The 20,986-nt window shown below is 39.7% G+C and overlaps 1 protein-coding gene across 1 annotated transcript in view; it reads right to left on the bottom strand.

The window, feature by feature from the left end:
* Positions 1–20,241, bottom strand: part of LOC113406072 (protein WWC3-like) — a 103,926-nt gene extending 83,685 nt beyond the window's left edge. The window contains exons 1-3 of the mRNA XM_026648399.1: positions 20,134–20,241; positions 15,377–15,580; positions 2,458–2,534 (exon numbers count right to left, since the gene is read on the bottom strand). Of these exons, the coding sequence (XP_026504184.1) occupies positions 2,458–2,534; positions 15,377–15,580; positions 20,134–20,149 (297 nt within the window). The 5' untranslated portion in view covers positions 20,150–20,241. The remainder of the gene's footprint in view (positions 1–2,457; positions 2,535–15,376; positions 15,581–20,133) is intronic.
* Positions 20,242–20,986: the final 745 nt, after the last annotated feature.

Raw genomic sequence — 20,986 nt, 5'->3', positions numbered from 1 at the left:
ATTCTTAAAATAATTGTTCTTTCAAGAATTTAAAATTACTGTGCATTGTTCAAAGTCTAGTATTTTCAAAGTGAAAAGTGATAATCTGTTTGGTTTTTAATCTACAGTAAAACAAAATCAACAAATGCTTTAGAGAAATATTAATAAAAACCTACCCAACAATGGTCACAAAGTAACAACATTGCCAAACGTACAAGGTAGCTGTTTCTTTGTATAATCTTCTACTATGCTATCTGCTATCACTTGTTCTAATAGCCAACAAGTCTCTGTCCGCATGTGATTTCCCATTTCCTGTCTCCCCCGGAACAGTGATTTCCCATCTAACTCTGTAGTAGACAGTCACCCAAAGACCTGCTCAACTATATTTAACTATATTGCAAACAGCCAGCTCAGACAGCCAGAAAGGGGAAGAGGTTCAGTACTATGGCTTTTTCAATGGGAAGAATGTTCGTTTAAAGTCACTAGAGATTGTGATGATTCATCTGCCCATTTTTCTTTCTGTATTATAAAAGACAAGTACAACGTGACCCTTCAGCAGCAGTAAATAGTGAAAGTTGCCTGGCAGATCATTTATTTAATGTAATAATAAGCAGCTGTTCATTATAATCTCCCCAAAATTTGGTATGTGTCTGCAGTGACGTTTACTACCAGGTTTCACTATTTTAATAAAATTGCTCCTTAATTGATGCTTATTGTAACAGATACATAGAATTATGTCTGGTTCCGTATGGATGTTTTATATTTTTGGTTAAAAAGTCACATATGTTTTGGGACAGGCACTCCTTTGTTTGTATATGCATTTCAATAAATGATGCCGTCAACTTCCTGCCACAGAAAAAAAATGAAAATGTGAGCTTCATAAACAGAAAACATAAACTGAGTCTCCCAGAGATTTAGTAGATTTTCTACAATGTATCCGAAACACTGATAAGACGTATGTAAATCACTAAGTAACAAAATGCTTAACACAATGTCTCCCCCATGCCCCGCAAAAACAGAAATCACTACATCATCATAACAAAACAGGCAGTATATAGTGACTTCTTGGATTATCTAGTCCAACCCTTATAAAATAAACTCCGCTAAAATAAGAAAATATATCATTAATATCTTCCATGTTTATATATTCAATGGTGTACAGTATATTTAACTCTTTATATTAATTCAATATACATGAGCGTGCATAACACAGAGGTTCACCCTATGTATAGAAGTAAAAAGGTGTATTTCATGGTCACTTTATTATTGGACCATGGGGGGGGGGGGGGGGGGCAGAGACTGGTAATCCATATGCAAATAGAAAAGTCACTTATTTTCTTTAAACCTTGTTTAGAGAAATTGAGTGAAATTTTAACTTGCTATGTTTTCTTGTTTGGTTTGCTGCATTTTCTAAACATTAGCTCTACCATATACAGTATGTTGTAAATGCATGCTAACAGAATACATGCCTTTGATGGGTGGTGAACATAATTTATTTTCCAGGGCCACTCCTGTGAAAAGTGGTCACTAAATCATGAAGTCATAAACAGGAACACCACCCTTCAAAGATATGTATTTGATTTATTTCATGAATTGAGCATCTGGCATGCTAAATCCCATTTTATCCATTAATAAAAAGAATATGCAGTTTAGATATATGGTGGGCCTTAAGTTATAAAGCTGCTTTATTAGTTGTGGGCATCTAACTAGCTTCCATTAAATATGTAGAATTTTACTGTTCATTAGGAACACTGACAAGCAGATTTGGAAAGATAAGTATAACTTTCCCCTCTACCACTGTAACTACTTCAGACAAAACAATATTCAAAGTATGGTTCTAACCTAAAAATGGTTAAGTAAAAACGGTACTTTCTTATACAACAGATGTGGTCCATATGTGTTCAGAGTTATATATGCTTACCACAGTATACGGGGATGTGTTGGGGGTGGGGGGATCATTTGTCACTTTTTATTCTTTTATAAATGCAGCCCTGGGCAAATGATCTATTCTGGTTTGTGCATCGACTGAACTTATCATTGAGTTCTCAACACAGAGCCACATCCTGACCTCAGTTACATCTATAGAACCCTATGGAACCCAAGAGCAAAATCAATGACATCTGGTTTGGACAGGTGTTGCTGGGGCCAGAATTTGACTTGCAGAATATTTGCTACTAGTGGTGATGCTCGAGACAGAAAGGAAATTATTTTTAAAATACAAGTTGAGTTGGTGTGTCAGTCATTCAGAAAAAAAATTCTTTACACTTATAAACAGGGAAAAAAAATTCTTTGGAATCATTAAGACATAGTAAAGATGGAACCACACTGCTATTTTTATTAAATAATTGTTCAAGAGTAGAAGGGCACTTTAAACATGTGCAGTTTTAGAAAGCATGCATATACAACTTCTAAGCCTAATGGTGGGTGGGTGTGTACAGCACTGTTTTAATCACATAACATCAAAAAAAGATTACTCACTCTGTCACGACGGCTTGCTATTTCTGCTTTAATCTGATATGGGTCATACTTGGTATTAGTTGAAAATCCAGAGAATGCTAAACAGATGGAAAACAATGGTATTTTATAATACATTTTTCACGTTTTCAATGTGTTAAATGATAGTGTGTGCAAACATGTTTCTAAAACTTCAAAGCCACAACTCAGCAAATCACTTAAGCATGTGCTTAACTGTTTTGTGGGATTGTGGCCAAAAAGAGTACATACTTGTCAAAGTGTGGCTACATGTCATTCCGGGTCCCAAAGTTGAGTCATTCTATTTCAAAGATGGAACAAGCTTATTTGTCTATAACTTCCAGACATGTCTTTGTAGGATATGATAATTATGTGTTATAAGACTTACTCAGTGTAATTATTTTTGAGTACAACACAGGAATGTTTGTAGCCAAAATGATTTCTTCTAAACAGTAGGGTCTAAAAATTGACAGTACATTTAATGGATGTTTCCATTCATTTTTCTTGCAGTTTAAGAACTTTCATAGGAATGTAACAAATTTAATGTCCCTATGGTAACACAGATTTTATTTACAACCTCCTCAACATGATTACAGATAGAAGTCATGTTTGGCTGTTAGTTAAGTGTATGGTATTTATATGCAATACATAGAAGAATTTATTTAGCTGGACAAAATTTGGACTGAATAGAATGTGAATCAATCTGCTACCAAATACATATAAAGGAAGTAAAATCACATCACAAATTTCAATTTAATAAAGCCCTTCTAAGAACAGAAAACTAGGAAAAATTGTTCCACATCAATATCAGTTTCCAGCTCAATCACTGATGAAATTAGGTCTGCTTGCAACTCAGTGCATGCAGTAACCACATGCAAGTTTACAGTTCAAAAATTTCCTCACTCTCAGAGTTACAGCCCCTCAATAGTGAGTGTTTTAATAATCTCATCACAGCTTCTCTTAAGACAGAGTTTCAATTTAAAGACACCTTTGTGTTTTCTCTTTTGGTAAACTGAGGTTTTCCAAGATGCAACATAATTTTGCACACCAACATATTCTTTCTATTATAAGGTACAAGATTTCAAAAATCAATCTGGGCTGAATTCCAACTGGGAAGTTATTTCGTGGGTACCTAAAGTTATTCACTATCTATCCTGAATTGCTATATAGCAGCACTGTCTGTTGATTAAAAGCTGCTACCTTCCATTCCAGTGTAACTATCAGGATCATCTCCGGAGCCTTTTTTAAAAATCGTCACTACATTAACTCCCTTCTAGTTATTTAGCACGCGGGCTTGTTTAAATGTTTATTATTGTTTATCAATTTATTCTAGAACCTCCCTTTATTGACGCCTCAATCTGGGACAGTTCCTCAGATTTGTTGTCCAAAAAGGATTGCTCTGATGTGGGTATCTCCCCCAAATCCTCTGCAGTGAAGACGGATGCAAAGAATTCATTTAGTTTCTTTGCAATAGCCTTGTCTTTCTTGACTACTCTTTTAATACCTTGGTCGACTATTGGCATCCCTCCCTTTTTGGCAGGATTCTGATGTACTTAAATTCTTACTGTCAGTTTTTGCATCTTTAGCAAGTTGCTTCCCAAATTCTTTCTTTCATGGCCTGCCTTATTATACTTTCACACACAACCTTCCAGAGATCATGTACCTTCTTATTTCCTTATTAGGATTTGACTTCCAAATTTTAAAGATGCCTTTTTCCTGTTACAGCCTCCATTACTCTGCTTAGCCACAGAGGCATTCTTTTGGTCTTCTTATTGTCTTTTCTGATTTGGGGCACGCATTTAATCTGAACCTCTATTATGCTGCTTGCAGGCATTTAATCCTTGTGACAGCTCCTTTTAATTTCCATCTAACAAGCGTCCTCATTCTTGTATAGTTCCCCTTTTCAAAGTTAAATGTTACTGCAGTGGGATTTTTTGGTATTATCCCCCCACAAGGATGTGACACACAATGTCTCTTCATACTGTAGGAAAAAGAGAACTTAATGTGTGCAGTTTAATGCAATGCTGAAGGGGAACATAATGGTCTATATGGCAAGTAATTGTTGTTTTTTTTTTTAAATGGAGAGTTGGGAAAGAATTATTTTCCATCACCATCCAAGGAAAAAATGAGTATAAATGTCCTTAAATGATAACAAGAAATGTTTAATTTTAATGCCCCCTCATCCATTCCCTGATGTGGCTCTGATCGGAATGCCTGTTTTGGGATTAGAAAGGATTTTTTTCCTTTTGCGCCAAATTAGCAAGGTGTCCGGGGAGGGAGGTCTGGGTTTTGCATGGAAGTCCTGCTGGTTTAAAGGAAAAAGGAAAGGAACAGTTAATGTTAAGCAATAATACAGGACTACATAATTTGTAGCAATTAGCAGCCAGTGTCTAATGTGGATAAAAAGGCTAAAAGGGCCAGCTCCCAGAAGTAAATATGCTTAAGAGTCCCAGAAAATGGCTGGTGGACCTGTTAGAGTGTAGAGAAAAGAGGAGACCTGAAGCCTTTGCAGACTGAGGTAGTAAAAGGATTCTGAAGTGGGCTAAGTCCAAGAGGTTAGGTTGGAGACTGCTAACTCTAATTTGCTGGGTTTATTGTGTGAAGCCATTTAGCTCAGCACTAGGCCCAATAAAATGCCTGGTATTTCAGGGGAGTAGGATAAGGGGAGAGTCCTCTCTACACATTGTTAATAAAGTTGTAGCCTGACATTTTATAAGACAGCTCAGCATTTCATTCTGCTGTGTGTCTCGATCAATTGTGGAAAGAACTTTATAAACACTGAATAAACCATGCAGTAACTTGCCAAAAGAGGTTGTGCAATTGCTATCAATACATGGACTGAAATTCTCTAATCCATTATTTCATGAACTTTTTCATGGTGTTGATCACAACTTAGTAGTGAAAGAGTTTCATGGACACCTCTGCTTCCACCTGTAAACATACAGATCTCACCTTCCCCTGCTCATGAACACATAGCCTTGATGAACTTACAGTAAATGCATACATAGAAAAGTCTATGTATTTTTAACTGTCTTTTAATCTGATTTGACAGATGGAAACAAGAAGATTGTTCCACAAACCAGCTCTCCACAGATCCAGAACTTCTCTAACTGGTCAGAGACCAATATTTAGAAATGTTTACAAATACTGAAAACATTTTTACTGGTCTAAAATGTTTCTAGATCTTAAAGCACAAGTGAAACAGTTTATTACAAATACTTTTCCAGTATTTTATTAGGCTTCTGATTCCGGGGAATGCCAGCAACACATCTCAATAGTTCCAGAAACTTCAAAATTAGTTAGCGTTTGTACCTTTCCTATAGATACTCTCCCAGCAAAGTCTGAGTAATTGTTTGCAACCAATTCTGCTGCTGTCATACGCAGTTTACCTTTTCTGGGTAGAAAAAGAACTACAACAGCCCCAGTCAAATAAAGCAGTTAAAAAAAAAATCAGACCTTATTTCCCCAATATTTTCTCCACTTATATAAAAATTGCCCTGTGCAAGATGATAGGCAATAAGTTATCAAAATTAGTGGAACTAAAGTCTTGTGGAACTACTGAAAGTCTTGAAAAATAAAGAAAAATATTTTTATAAATTGGATGACTTTCCTATTTTAAAATGACCAAATTATATTAACTTGCCCCCCCCCCCATTTCAATTGTGACATGATTTTAGCAGCCAACCTTGCACGTCACAAGAGCTGGGATTTAAATGTGTCATAAAGCATCAGTTTCAGCCTCTTATAGTGTTTGCAATAGCAGCAACGAAAACCATGTTAGACTATAAGTGGGAAGAAAGCAAGAGGTATGACTTTGGCATCCAGTACCTCAGAAACCAAAAGGGCCAAAGTCAAAAGCTATTTCTCAGCTTTCCAACAGTACATACCACTAGTGGTTTGATAGATATTGGATTTTGCCACTGGCCCCTGGGACCAACAAAGTTTTTTTGGCCATTGTTACAGGAGTACATATATTAGATCAGGGTAATTTTCAGAGAGTCAGATTCACACTAAGAATAGATAAGAAATTAATAAGGGTTTTATAGAAATCTATTAATATTATTCTGGGACTATAGGGAGGGAAGGACAAAGACTCAAGAAGTTCCTTACAACTCTAATATATAAAGGAACTTAGTTTTATTTATCAGCTCATTGATTATTTCAACAACAAATTCTCAAGTAGTTGTTGCAGAAAACAGCAGAAAAAATGTAAGATGCTTTTTGCACAGCTCTGAAAAAACACCTTTGATTTTAAATAAATATTAGCACTACAGTGATAGATTTTTTTTAAATATTCTGAAACCAGAGGGCATACCATGTAAAAATTATTCACAGATTATAGGTGTTAGGAGGGAACTAAAATAGTGAACCTGGAAATAAGGACAGCCAAATATAGCTTTTACTTTAGAGGAAAAGAGACGTATGCACTTGAGAAAACAGTCAAACATGAATTCATTTACTTTTCCATTTGTCATAAAGGCTACTGCCATGATTGCTAATTATTAAAGATAAATACTTTTAAACAGGGTCTTTTCTTTCCAGTCTATTTTCACTACTTGATCCTGCACTTCAATGTATAATGCTGCTATTGTTAACATGTTACTATGATGTCACAAAATGTTACAATTAAAATTTAAGAAAGAGAAGATGGAGATGTGTAGGAGAAATCTGTCTTAAAATAATTGCTATTTAAATAAATCACTTGCCACATAAATATAGCTGAAAGAAAGCAAATTTAACAGAACAACAACTACACCTCTACCCCGATATAACGCAACCTGATAGAACATGAATTTGGATATAACGCGGTAAAGCAGTGCTCCGGGGGGGCGGGGCTGCGCACTCCGGCGGATCAAAGCAAGTTCAATATAATGCGGTTTCACCTATAACGCAGTAAGATTTTTTGGCTCCAGAGGACAGCGTTATATCGGGGTAGAGGTGTATTTACCTTACAGTAACTACAATTCTTCAAGATGCTGTAGTCACTGTGGACTCTTGTGTGTGCACATGTGACTCACACACAAGATCAGTTTGTTTTTACACAGCAGAGTCCGTCAGGGCCACACACATGCTCTCTGCCTTCTCGTGCTCCCATGTGAGGGCATAAAGGGAAGAGAGCCATGACTCTCCCTTAGTTCCCTCGTAACTGAAAGGTTGGGGTAGCTGAAAACCCAAAAAGCAGGGCTGGAGGTTGTGGGATCCACACTGACATCATCATCTCAAAAGAGCCACAATCATGTGTAGGGTAAAGAAGAAGGACCGGGGAGAGCATGTGTCAGTGTGGATCCCACTTTAGGTGACTGGCAACCAGTAACCCCTCAGGATGGTAGGAATGAGGAGTTCCAATTGCATCAGTTGAATAGGAATTGTAGTATTGCTCTCACAAAGTTGGTATTTGGCCTAGCAGCTCAGACCAAGGAATAGTGCCTGACAAATGTCAGAGGGTTATTCCAAGTCACTGCCTTATCAATCTCTGATATTGACAAAATCCTTTAGCAGGCAGAGGATATTGCTTGCACTCTGGCAGAGTTTGAGACTTGATGTTTGGTGGGAGAAGCTGACAGGCAAGTGAGGTACTTTGTGTTATCCATTTTTATATTCTTTGAGAAGAAGTGGCTGGACCTTTCAAATGTCCAGCAAATGCAATAAATAGATCAGGCTACAGTCTGAATGCTTTATCATACTGACAGGAGCAAACTAAAGTCATGAAAATGTCAACTATATGTATTTTCTTTCCTCCTTGAGCAGAGTGTGATTTCAGGAAGAAGGCAAGTAGGATGATCAGCTGGTTTAGATGAAAATCAGAGACCACCTTCAGAATAAACTTTGGGTGTTGTCTCGGCACCATTTTGTCACTATGGAAGGTCATGTAAGGGGACACAGCCATAAGTGCTTGAAGCCAGCTCACTCTCTGTTGAAATAGCCAGGAGGGACACCATCTTCAGAGTGAGTTAGTCCAGGGAACATTCTGAGAGAGGTTCACACGGAGGTTTCGTAAGTTTCAGGAGGACCATACTAAAGTCTCAAGCAGGAGCAGGTTTTCTGACCAGTCTGTATGAGTCTCTTGAGAAACTTCGATACTATGGGATGATAAAAGATCAAGCACTGCAGTACAAGCAGGTGGTGACCTGAAATCACTATGAAGTTGACCTTTATAGAGCTAAATGGAAGCCTGATGCTTCAAAGGTAGTAGAAGATCTTCAGTACTTAAGTCTGGGTCATGTCCAGACCATGATGGGCTGCTTAGGCTACGTCTTCACTACCCGCCAATCCGGCGGGTAGCAATCGGTCTATTGGGGATCGACTTACCGCGTCTAGTGAAGACACGGTAAAATCGATCCCTGATGGCTCTACCGTCGACTCCAGAAATCCACCGCGGCAAGAGGCGGTAGCGGAGTCGACGGCGGCACGGCAGCGGTCGACTTGCTGCCGTCCTCACAGCCAGGTAAGTCGACCTAAAATACGCCACTTCAGCTACGCTATTCATGTAGCTGAAGCTGCATATCTTAGGTCGACCCCCCCCGCTGTAGTGTAGACCTAGCCTTATATTGAGAACCTCTACCATTTAGATGAGTAGGTCCATCTGATAGATATTTTCCTACTTTGAACCAGAATTTCCTGGATCCTATCCATGGTACTTAACCAGTCAACGGCCACACTGTTAGATGTGGCAACTCTGGGTCTGGATGAAGTATCTGACTATAGTGTTGTGAGATTAGGTCAGAGTGGTCCAGGAGTTGGTTCAAAGACTGAATGGACATTGGTAAGAGACCTGTCAGCCAAAACCACCTCACTCAATCCAGGGGCAATGAGAATGACCATGGCCTTGTCTCTCCCAGTCTTGGAGATCATCAGGAGAATCTGTGGGACAGCCTATTGGAGACCACTGTAGGAAGAATGCATCCAGTAACAATCCTGGGCTCAGTCCACCTCTGGAGCAAAAGCAGTGACATGTAGTGTTGTCCTTGGTGTCAGACAAGTCTACTGGGGATCTCCAAACATGGAACAGCTCTTCTGCAACGAATCTATGCAAGGACCATCTGTGGTCAGTCACAGATTGTCTGCTCAGGAAGTCTGCCAGGTTGTTGCTGACTAGGAAGTGAAGAGCCATCAGGATCTCCCCACTCTGACAGCATCAAGTCCAGAATCTGATGGTTTCCAGGAAGAGGGACAAGGAGCAAGTGTCCACTTGTTTGATTACGCAGTGCATAGCGGTCTTGTCCATGAAGATTTGCACTACCAAATTCCGGAGGATCTGTTCCTACAGACCAGCCTAATGGCTCTCAGCTTCAGGACGTTCATATATAACTCCATATCATCTGAGGACCAGGTTCCTTGAGTCTGCAGTGGTCAAAATGAGTTCCCCTGCTTGCCCCTGACACATCCATGATCAGCATATCTTCATGAGGGACTGAAAGGGGCACCCCTCTTAGTGCATTTGTGGGATCCAACCACTAAGCCAGCTCAGCAGTGACTGATATGTGGGGCACAGAGATTTTCCTGTCTAGTCAATGTTGGAGAGAATAGCCTGACCTGAGCAGAGCTGGAGGAGTGTGAATGCCTTGCCTTCCCCAGGTGGGCAGCCACCACTGCTAGAGTATTCACAAAAAGCCTAGGTGCCATGGAGAGTCCAAATGGAGTACTGTGTATTGGTAGTGATTAATTTCCACTTGAAACTCAAGTACTTCCTGAGGGCTGAGTGAATATCTATATGAAAGTACACATCTCCCAAGTCGAGAGCCACAAACTAGTCTCGAGTCTGAAGAGATGGAATGATGGATGCACATATTACCATCCTGAATCTGGGGCAGTGTATGTTCAGTCTCCAGTCAATTCTGCTAGCTGGATGACAGGGTGGAATAAATGCCAGAGGAGCCATATGAGGGGCAATTTTGAGTATCATCATCATTTTCAGAATGGTACTCCTGCTGTCTGCCCTGCATTTTCAGAATGGTACTCCTGCTGTCTGCCCTGGGAATATGGGTGAGCCCACAGTTTTCATTGGGGCTGGTACTTATAGAGCTTCCCATAGGGGTCGGTGTGTAGGTCCCCAGTAGGGTTACAAGGGACATCCCCAATTTAAACACAAAATTGCCTGCCCCGTACTAAGTCAATATGGGATGCACTTTATCACATATTTCAACTTGGCACATGGGGTCTCAATGCCACTGGCTCAGACTGTTCCCAGCATCTGCATGGAACCTTAACAGGTGCCACAGTGACAGCACCCAGAGCTAGAGAAAGAACTCCTGGGAAGAATGAGAGACAAGAAGGGACTTTTCCCAGAGGTGCAAGTGAAGACTAGACACATCTGAGGTTTGTCCCATATTTTTGAAATTTAAAGTTGGCAAGCCTAGTCCCCAGTGATCTCAGGGTGGCCCCAGTGTCCTTTAAGGAATGATTTTTGCCAGTTCTCTTCTTGAAGAGCTCCATGCCGCAAACAGGAGATCTTGTTTGGTATCCTCAACTTCTCTAGGTATTTCTGATGCCAGAGCCAAACGGCCCATCTCATGCTCATGGTCATGGCCTTCTGGCTGTGCCAGAGGCACCCATGTCAGCTTGTGAGGCTGTCCTGAACACTGTCTGGTCTTCTGTGATGATCTCCTTTAAATCCTCCCTAACATCCTGTAGCACATTTGTCAGAAAGAGTCACTCTTTCCCATATCAGGAAATTATATTTGGCTAACAGTGCTTCATAGTGTGCCACATGAAGTTGCAGTGAGGCAAATGAGTAGGCTTTGCACCCAAACAGGTGCACACAGGCACCCAAAAAGCTTTTCAGGGTCTCTGTCCTTGGATGTGCCTTTTGTCAATTTTAATTTTTCCTGCACTGCTGCAACTACCAGTTAATCCTGAATTGGAGGAGTGTGGGGGAGAGACGTGCTCAAAGGTTTTTGGAGGCACCTGATAATGCTTCTCCACCAGTCTGCATGTGGGCTGGATGGTTGCTGGGGTATGCCAGAGCCCTCTACCTGGTTCCAGTATGCCTTCATTTACAGGAAACACATTTACAGTTTGATCAAGAAATTAAAGAGTGTGTGAGATTTCTCTTGGATTACCATCATTTCACTGTCCAGGGTCTTCACTATGTGAGCTGGAAGATCCTGGAGTACTTTAAAGTCCTGGGTCACCAGGGCTAGAGATGGTATGACCACCTAGTTAGGAAACAATGAAGATGCTTTGGATGGAGGCCAAGGTGCCATTGTTTCTCCAGTGTCCCTACTTCTTGGACATCAATGTATGGCTCTGGTGTCAGTGGTCCAGGTCACGATACCACTGGGGAGCCTGATCTCTTCATCTTCACGTACCTACAGGAGGGGGATCTGCTGTGGGATACCAGAGATGATTGGTCCCCAGTATGTAGCTTGGTATATGGATACTAGCCCAGGAGCGACTGTTTGACTCAGTGCCACTCCTTTTGTCTTTGTGGTGGCATTGCAACAGGAACCCTGGGCCATCTTCAGGGCCACTCCCAGATGGTAACAGGGAGGGCATCCCTGCTTAACCCTGCGGAGAAGACATAGCTCAACAATGATGATGAGAAAAAGTAGTCCTCGAATGGTGGACGATTGGCTCCAGGGCCCAGTGCCACTTCAGGACTAACAATGACCCTGGAGGGAATCCTGGCAGTTCCACAAGGGTCTACCTCAGTCCTGTGGTATGGTTGATGCTTTCACTGGTGTCAGCTTAGTCTATGCCAATCTCCATGGTAGAAGATTTAGGCTCTTTATCCTTTGAGGAGTGAGGCCTCTTCTCCTTTCTATAGGGCGATGCCTCCCTACACTCGGGGCCATGTTTGGTCTCAGTTTGGCCCTTCCAATCCTTATGTTGGGTGCTGACTCCAAAGATGATGATGTGTATGCCAGAAGAGCTGGTCCAGAAGTCAGTTGGTATTCGTGCCGATTTTGTACCTGATATCAGTCCTGAGGTAGCTATGATTGGTGTAGATGATCCCAGTACCAGGGTACTCCATGTGCATGCAATGGTGGAGTTTTCCTCACGTCCTTCCTTTCATTACCAAATCCTGGGTTGTGGTGCTTGCTGGTAGTGTATGCCGGGGATGGGGAGGGAAGAAAACGGGGAGGCAGTGCTTAAATGCAGTTTCAGCCATGCATCCCTTGACTTGCTCATCCTCATTGAGAAGGATGTATACACCGAGCAGTTATCGGGCAAGTGGCTGCCCCCCTGACAAAAAAGCCATCAGCTCAACCTCTCAAATTGGGGAGTGAGTCCATTACAGATCAGGGAGGGCTGAAACCCTAGGGCTCAAAAGAAGAGCTCTCAACTTCTGACATGTAGATTTCATCAAAAATTGAAAGGATGGAAATATAATCTAATCTAATATGGAAAGCCTTTGAATGAAAGTACCGCAGATTTTTGTAGTATCCTGTTTTATTAATACTTTGATGCAACAGACCAAATATATAATACATTGAATATTCGTTTAACATTTGCGTTATGTAAAATTCTGTCCTATAATTGCAACTTAAAGTTATCAAAAGAAGTTCAGCCATGAAGAAAAACCACAGTGATTTGGACAGAAGATCTTTGCTTTTTCCTAACAGTGTGGTTCCATTCCAAAATAACTAAAGCAATTATGACTAATACTCAACACCCTTCGCAATATTTTTTGCCCACTAAGGGTGGGGGGAGTGGGGATGGAAACTCACTGAGAATGGGGGGCAGAAGAATCAGAGAGGGAGTGATTCTAACACTTAGGGGTGAGAGGGTGCAGCCAGCAACAGGCTGAGAAGGAAAATTCTTGGTGTTCCTACCTGCTCCCATTGCTGCCCTGCTAGGTCCCGCTCCCTGCTCAATGCCGAGCGCCACAGCAGCCACTCTCCCCCTCCTGCCCATCAGGCGTGCACAAGTTCTCAAGGCAGCAGAGTTCCCCACTCCCAATACTTCCATTGCTGGGCTCTCACCACCTCTGCCACAATATCTTTAAAACATTTTTAAATTATCTGTTTTTTTGTTTTAATTTTGAAAACCATATAAAAAAGAAACAATGAGGATTATGAGGTGGAGGGACCTCCAAGGTAAAAAGACATTGAGTGTTATGATATTATGCATGAAACAAGAACAACATCTAAGAACTAGCTAAACAAAGTAGCCTTTTAGTAAAGGCACATACAATTATTAAAGGGATTTTCTTACATAAATTATCTAGTTGTGTACTACATAAATATATTAACTGTTTGGACACCCTGGCTCTGAGCCCTTCAAAATGCCAAAGTCATGCATCAAACATCACTGTTCCTGGCTCTGAATATCAAAATGTAAGTAAATGTTACATTTAAAAGCAGGCACTAATAAAAGAGAATAAATTGTACTGGGATTAGACAGTAAATTGGACTGTGAAGGCAGTCATCTGTAGAAACCTTTTATGTCTATTCCACCACAGTCACCAACCAGTGGTTGGCCATATGAAAGGAAGCTTTCTGTGGTGCTCACATTATAAAGTCATCTCTCATAAAATGTCCAACTTGGCTCCTAAAGCCACATCAAAACCTACTCTCAACTAGTGATGGATGAACCTCAATGGATTCAGTTAATCATCCACTGTGATCCAAACTTTTTTGGACTTTCACTCATTTCATCCTTTCCTAATAGGCACCTTGCCCTTTCCCCTTTTGGAAGCCCCCATTTCTCCACAACCCACACTAAATACCATTTTTCCCCCTGCAACATGCTCCTGTTTCCATGCCCGACATACAATGAACCTCCACCTACTCCTCCATTTGTCCCTCACTCTCCTTTAGATATTTGTTGCGGGGATACAGTTGTCTCTGTGCTTGACCCCAGGAACTTGTACTTTTAACTATCACAAGGTCTGGCAAATCTTGATGCGACTTAACCCAGTCTGAACTATTCAAGACACAATGTAAGAGATTTTAAAGTTGAGGCAGGTAGGCCCTTCAACAGACCTTAAACAGCATTCGATAACAAAATAGTGGAGAGATCTGACCGGGGGAAAAGTTTGAGTCCGTTCGAGACTTTAGAGTTAGGGAGGAAAAACAACTAAAGGCCTGTGGGACAGTGAAGGAGCCAGCAGAGGATGACTGAATTATAGTGTAGGGGAGCAGTGAGTGAACCAATTCTTCTTAGGTCATACTATTTTTTCAAGTAGCACTGACCAAAGAAATCCTTAACTAAACCTTTGGTCAATTTTATAAAATAATATTTAAGCTAGGATCAGATCAAAGGTTGAAGTTCAAACTAGTTATCTTAGAAGACCTTGTTTGCTCATTCCGATCCTAAACACTGCCTGATGAGGTAATACATTTGATGAGGTAATACATTTATTAAGAACTGGGTATGGAGTTAAAGAAACTTTTCAATTTTCTGAGATTTAGCTTAAGGCAAGTAAATTTGTCACCTGCTGGTACACAGAGTTGCAAATTAACACAATGGATTGCCAGTGCAGAAGGCACTGTCTTCTCTAGAGCAAACAGTAACTTTAGAAACTGGAGTGCATACATGTAACCAGAATCCAAACATACTTTAAAATATTCCAGTGAAGGAGATGTTTTTCATTAATTTAACACATAACTTTCACATTCATAGAGCCTGAGAAGCAGAAACTAGTGTTGGCTTATTTCTACTCTCATTGCTACATTAATTCTTTCAATATTCTGCAGATGGATAAAAAGATTAGCCTTCTGTTCTAAGTAAAGATAGAACATACTTTTCAAAAGTGCAAGTTCATTAAATGAAACTCCTAGTTATACTGGAGGAAACTGTCTTTGGAGAGGGTTATTTTCTTTTAAGATGCAATTTCTTCCAAGAATCACAGCAACTTCATGAGTAGTTTAAACTTTTACATCAGTAAAAATAGAGAGTGATGGGAGCAAGTTCTCAGATTGTGTGTAAAAACTGAATAGTGGAAAAATATGCATTAGCAAGAGAATGAAAGTAAACTCACCACTAGCATAGGAGCGGCTGTCATCCTCACACAATTTGTGCAGCTGCTGGTATTCTTCTTGGGCTAGCTCAAAACGCTGCTGTTTAATTTGGTAAATCTCTTTCTTGGCATTAAGTGCCTCCTGGGCAACAATTAAATATTCCTTTAGCATGCGTTCCTGCTCTCTTCGCCACTGCTCTCTTGGGTCCTCAATTTGTGTGAGCTCTGAGGAGAAAAACTTAAGTACTGTTACTCCACTAATTACAAGTACCTTCTCAATGTCAATTCTCAATACCTACACTGATAGTTCATGACCACAGGAAATGTGCTCAAAGAATCCAGGTGAAGTCTGTCTCTAAACCATCTAGTATACTCAATTCAACACAAAGTTCAATATCACTCCAGCAAAGAGAGAAAAAAGTGACTGCACTGTCACTTATATTTGAGTCTTTTATTCTTAGAGATGAGGTTAAAAAGAAAACTAATTGTTCAGCCGTAAATGACCTTACTCAGTCAACTTGTTTTAAGATGACAAATTAGATCATTCTGATGGCATAACCGTAATACAACCCACAGCCAAGTAAGAGCCAAATCAATATCCCAATACTTGACTCAGTGGGTGGTAGGAACAGTTCAGAGATTTCACATTCAGCCTCCAGAAAGGTGCAAGAGAAACGCAACATCCTGAAAGGCTATTTATGTTATCTTTATGCCTGTACGGTCAAATAGTGAACAATGAAGTTAGCTACCAAAAAGATTAGTGTTTTGGGCCCAGATTCAGGAAATCACTTTAACACATGCTTAATTTTAACTTTCTTCTATCCTAACAGTCATAACAAGCTCCTTGATGTTCTCCTCACTACCCTTTTCCAGGGCTTTGGAGCAGAGCCCGGAGCTGCAGCGCGGAGCAGCTCTGGAGCAGTGGAGCTGCAGGTATTTGCCTGGAGCTGGAGCACTGCTCCAAAGCCCTGGAACATTTGAGAACAGCTAATGTTTACAGTCACAGACTGAAAGTAAAGCTTGTTTCTAGTATCAAGAAACTCTTTCAAATATATGCTTATAGTATAAAAAAGTTTTCAATATGTTATGTTCCTGCAAACACTTCAGTGGCCCACAAATTCAAAAAAATAGAACAAAAAAACCTGAAAAAAGGTTTTTCTGTGGTGTCTGGGAGGCAGAAGGGGCGGCAGGCCTGTGCAGAGTCTGCTGTGTATGCAAATGCCAGCCTCCTATGGCTGTGTTTACAAAAATCAGATGCGTAAATCACCATTACTGCAGCACCACTGTTGGTAGTAATTGTGCAACCTGTAATACAGCCAGGGGGCAGGCACCTTACCACCATACTTCAGAACAGGGTTAGTCAATATGGTGGTAAAAATGCATTATCTGCATTGCTGTTCCATTGCCACCATATAAATCAATCTTTATGGTTCAAGTTATATCACTACCTTAATGTGCACAAGTGCAATAAATAGTTGCCAAAATCATTTAGCCCTTTTTTTTAAAACTTTAGCCACAGTAAACCCTGCAGTAGGGCATTCCACAGGTTAACTATAGGAAGTATTTCTGTTATGGGTTCCAAATGTATTATTAAAGTGATTTTTGAAACATCATACCACAGGCTATCTTGAGGAATGTAGAATAAGCCATAAGACAGATACTCAATACAAGCAAAGAAGATATTTTCAGTTAATTTTCCCCCCTAAAAACTCTGATTTTGTTGTTACTATGATAGGAAAGGGGAAAGCCAACTCTTTTGTTGGTACTAATAATAGGACTTAAAGCTATTTAAATATTTCTGTTTGCGCTGTGAAATCAGAGATTGTAGTGATTGAGCCCCCAAAAATAAAAACTGTAGTTCTTCCTTCAAACTAATAATAAAAACCACCAAAGGCATACAAGCAGCTCTGTTGTTTGAGAACCATTTGAAAAGTAATTGCCTAAACAAATGAGATTTTCAGGAATTAAAAAAGTGAATATATTTAAAGTGGGTTAGAACTACGATACCCCAATAAATGGCTCTTCACAATGTTCCAATTCTAATCCCAGGTAACAGCAAAGGTTAAAATGTATCATACATAGCTCTTGAGAAGAGGAGTCTGTACATTTTGAGGCACTGCATAACCTGCCAAGTGACCAAAAATCTTCATCATCATCTTGTATCCCACTAAGAAAGAGTCTCACTTCCTATTAAGTACAACACTGACATTCTTCTGTGGAAGACTGCACTGTACTCTGGCCTGGAATAAGTGTATGGAGCACAGACTGCACCAGTTACCATAGAGAAACTGAAACTGAAGGTGTTTTAGATTTGGATAGCCACTAATTTAGTTTCTGTAGAGCTGACTGAAATTCCTATAGTCATTCGAGCACAGCCCTGGCTGGCCAAGAACATGGAATATGTTATTCCCAACTGGGAAATGTGCAACTGGTTAAAGGAGACTTCAAAGGCTCTCAAAACTCAGAGGAGGAGGGGAAAGGAATTCTGTGGTTGGCAGACACTGAAGCTTCTTAAGAAATGGTTGGACAGGCTCCAACACCAGCTTAGCGAGGGTGTCAACGAAGTCCAGAATTAACAGGATGAGATGGAGATCAGGGTTGGCTCTGAAGGTAGCTCTGTGATTTACAGAGGATTCCTTTTCGTCTTGGGTTTCCTAATGTAAATGGAAAGTCATTGACCAGAATCCTTTTCATCACAGCCCAGATTGTGTTCCTCTTTCTTGAGTAAAGCTATCAAGACAGGAGGCCTAGAAGAGTGATATTCACTGCTGCTTTATTTTGAAGAGTGGAAGGAAAGAAAGGATTTGGGTGTACATAGCTTGGGAGGCTTCTTCAATGCATGGACTTTAAAAAGCACTGATTTGAAACCTCTCTTGCATTTTCTCCCAACATTTCTCGTAACTTTTACATTCATTTCTACCACGGTGTCTACTGATACACTAAGCTGTAGCTGCTGGAGAGGGCATATAACCAGGCCATCAGTAAAGAAGAATGGATAAAAGTCTAATCAAGGAGTGATCCTGTTCTCCTACTGGATACTGTCACCCGATAGCTACTGTGGAAAATATTTTAGGTAGATCTCAGAACCCCCAGAGTAAGAGATTCTTTCTACCAGAACCTCTCCTTGATTCTTATACCATCATTGCATTCACCTGTCATTGCATCCCCAATGGTTACTGAATAACATCCCATCAATTCTACCCCTGCACTAGGATCGAGCTTAAAAAATTGAAACAAAAAAGAACAGATATTTGTTCCATAGCATGAAGAACCTAGTTCCTAACAAAGGAATCCTATTAATTGGATGCTTTATTAGTCCTTTTAGCCACAGCATCCCAAAGGGATTTTGTGTTTAGTTCATTATCTACCATACCGATAAGTCCTTTACAAAGTAAAGAAACCTGTGACAATATTCAGAATTATTGACACTATGCTTATATGTACAATGTGTGTGTTTCGATGGTGTTCTATTACAGTCTGAGATAAAGCTCTATCTTCTATAAAATTTGTCCTGACAGCTCAAATAAGAATATTGCTTATATAATTTTTAACAGTAAGTACTTTAAGAATTACACAAACACCTGCGCTATGATTTTTCAATGGATCTTGAAATACTCACTAGGTTATTTATCTTTCTAGTGACTGCATTAAAATCTCTTTAAAGGTTTTCGTTTTTAGAGGGAAGAAATGTCTGAGTGTGGGTCTTTCACACACCAAAATCAGGTGAAAAATGTTTTCGTGAAAACCACAGAAATATGCAGAGCAGTTCAGAAGCTGGTATAATACCTTAAACGATTAGTTTAAATTAACTAGATTCCCAAGAGATGGTGTTGAAATTGGTTTTGCAGAGAGTGCTATTTACCACTGATGTTACTGCTGCTACTGCTCCTTTCTTCTTTTCTTACCAGCTAGTTGCCAATTTGCACAATACTGAAAGCATTCGCTCATTAGTGATAAGCAGCTTAATGATGGAAGCACAATAGTACCAGCAGCAATAACATACAGCTATAAAGAGAAGATATATACTTTAAAAAGTATAATTGGCCAGAGAGTGGTGATATGAAGCTCAGCAACAGTGTGTAATGTATCTATCCAGTCGTTCTAAGCCCACTGATTTGCTATGTGGAAGCATAAAATATGCAATGCTTAGGAGAGGATGAGATTATTATTTAAATAAGAATATATCAATCAATCTTAAAATTATGCTAAATAGCTGCTAAAATGAAAAACACCACACACTTACTCTCAGCCTGTTTTGGGCGCTGTGGGTTGTTTTATAAGGGAGCAAACTATGGACTATTGGAAAGGTATGCAACACACACAAAATGCAGTCTGAAAATGCTGACACTTCACCAGCATTAGCATTTGTATCACTTTTTGACATGCTCCTTCAATACTCTTCTGTCAAAACGAGAACTTGAAGCACTGATTAGGAATACATCTACCTTGGAAATTCTTTCTGAATATAAATATTAAAATGAAATTATAAACTTGACTTATTCCAACAAGGGCTATTTAGATAACCCTCTGCATTACATCACAACAGTAATAGTGATTTTACATACAACCATTTTTCATCCATAGCTCTTAAAGCACCTTGCAAAAGGAGGGCATTACTGCCATTTGACATATGGGGAAACTGAAACATTGCAAGAAGTAACTTGCCCAGGACTTCTCATAGTAGCTGGAAGTTGAATAAATGTCATCTTAATCACACTTGGTTCAACTATAGATATCAGCTTGTGAATGTTCATAAAACCAATTTCACTTCTACTCACGATTTATATGGTCCATGTAATAAATTCCAATCTGTTGATCATAAACAGTTTCCCATCCTAAAGGAAGCTCATCGCCAACACAGTCAGCAAATGTTAATGGCTTTGTAATCCTGTAAAAATATAAATAATGAAAATAAACTCAAAAGATGCACAGTTTACTATGCAATTAATGCTATTTAGTATGTGCTTTGACTAAATCAAACCTCTGATTTGAGCAACATTAAATAGTTACGACATTTGCAATGGTATGCAATAGTAATTTTAAGTACGTGAAAACTGAAATGTACAAAGAAAATGAACATTTAATTTAGAAAGTATGCTGACAGCTACTCCCAAACAGGTGAGACAGCTTCTCCCTTCAAGTTCTGTGTTTAACTATTTAATTATGATGGCATGCAGTCCTGCCAGTTTTCTCTCCCCCCTCCCCCCATACTGCAGTAACAATGTGAGAACAGAGCTGGAATTCACTGCTGTTCACATTTATTGGAAACTTTATAGCATCCAAGTTCTTAGACTGTCAAAGCAGTACAATTTGCTATCCATAGCAGCTCAAATGTAAAAAAAAGGATCTTTTTCAACTGCCAATGCACAAATGTTCATGAAATTCTATTATCTCAGGCCAACATAAATTACCCTGCCCTGCCCAGAAAAAGGAAATAGGCAATCACTATGGGTTTGTGAAGCATTCTGATATTCCTAGAATGAAGGATATACACAAGTATCAGCAGCAACATTACTAACCGAATATTTTGAATATCATACTACTTCTGCAGCAACTGCTCGACAAACTAATAGTAATAAAATACACAGAAGTGATAACATTCAATAGAGTACTGGTAAATAGTCATTTTTC

This window comes from Terrapene carolina, unplaced genomic scaffold, assembly GCF_002925995.2.
Source record: "Terrapene carolina triunguis isolate 2854851 unplaced genomic scaffold, T_m_triunguis-2.0 Scaffold22, whole genome shotgun sequence".
In the NCBI taxonomy this organism is placed as follows: domain Eukaryota; kingdom Metazoa; phylum Chordata; order Testudines; family Emydidae; genus Terrapene; species Terrapene triunguis.
This window is presented reverse-complemented; position numbering and strand designations above follow the sequence as displayed.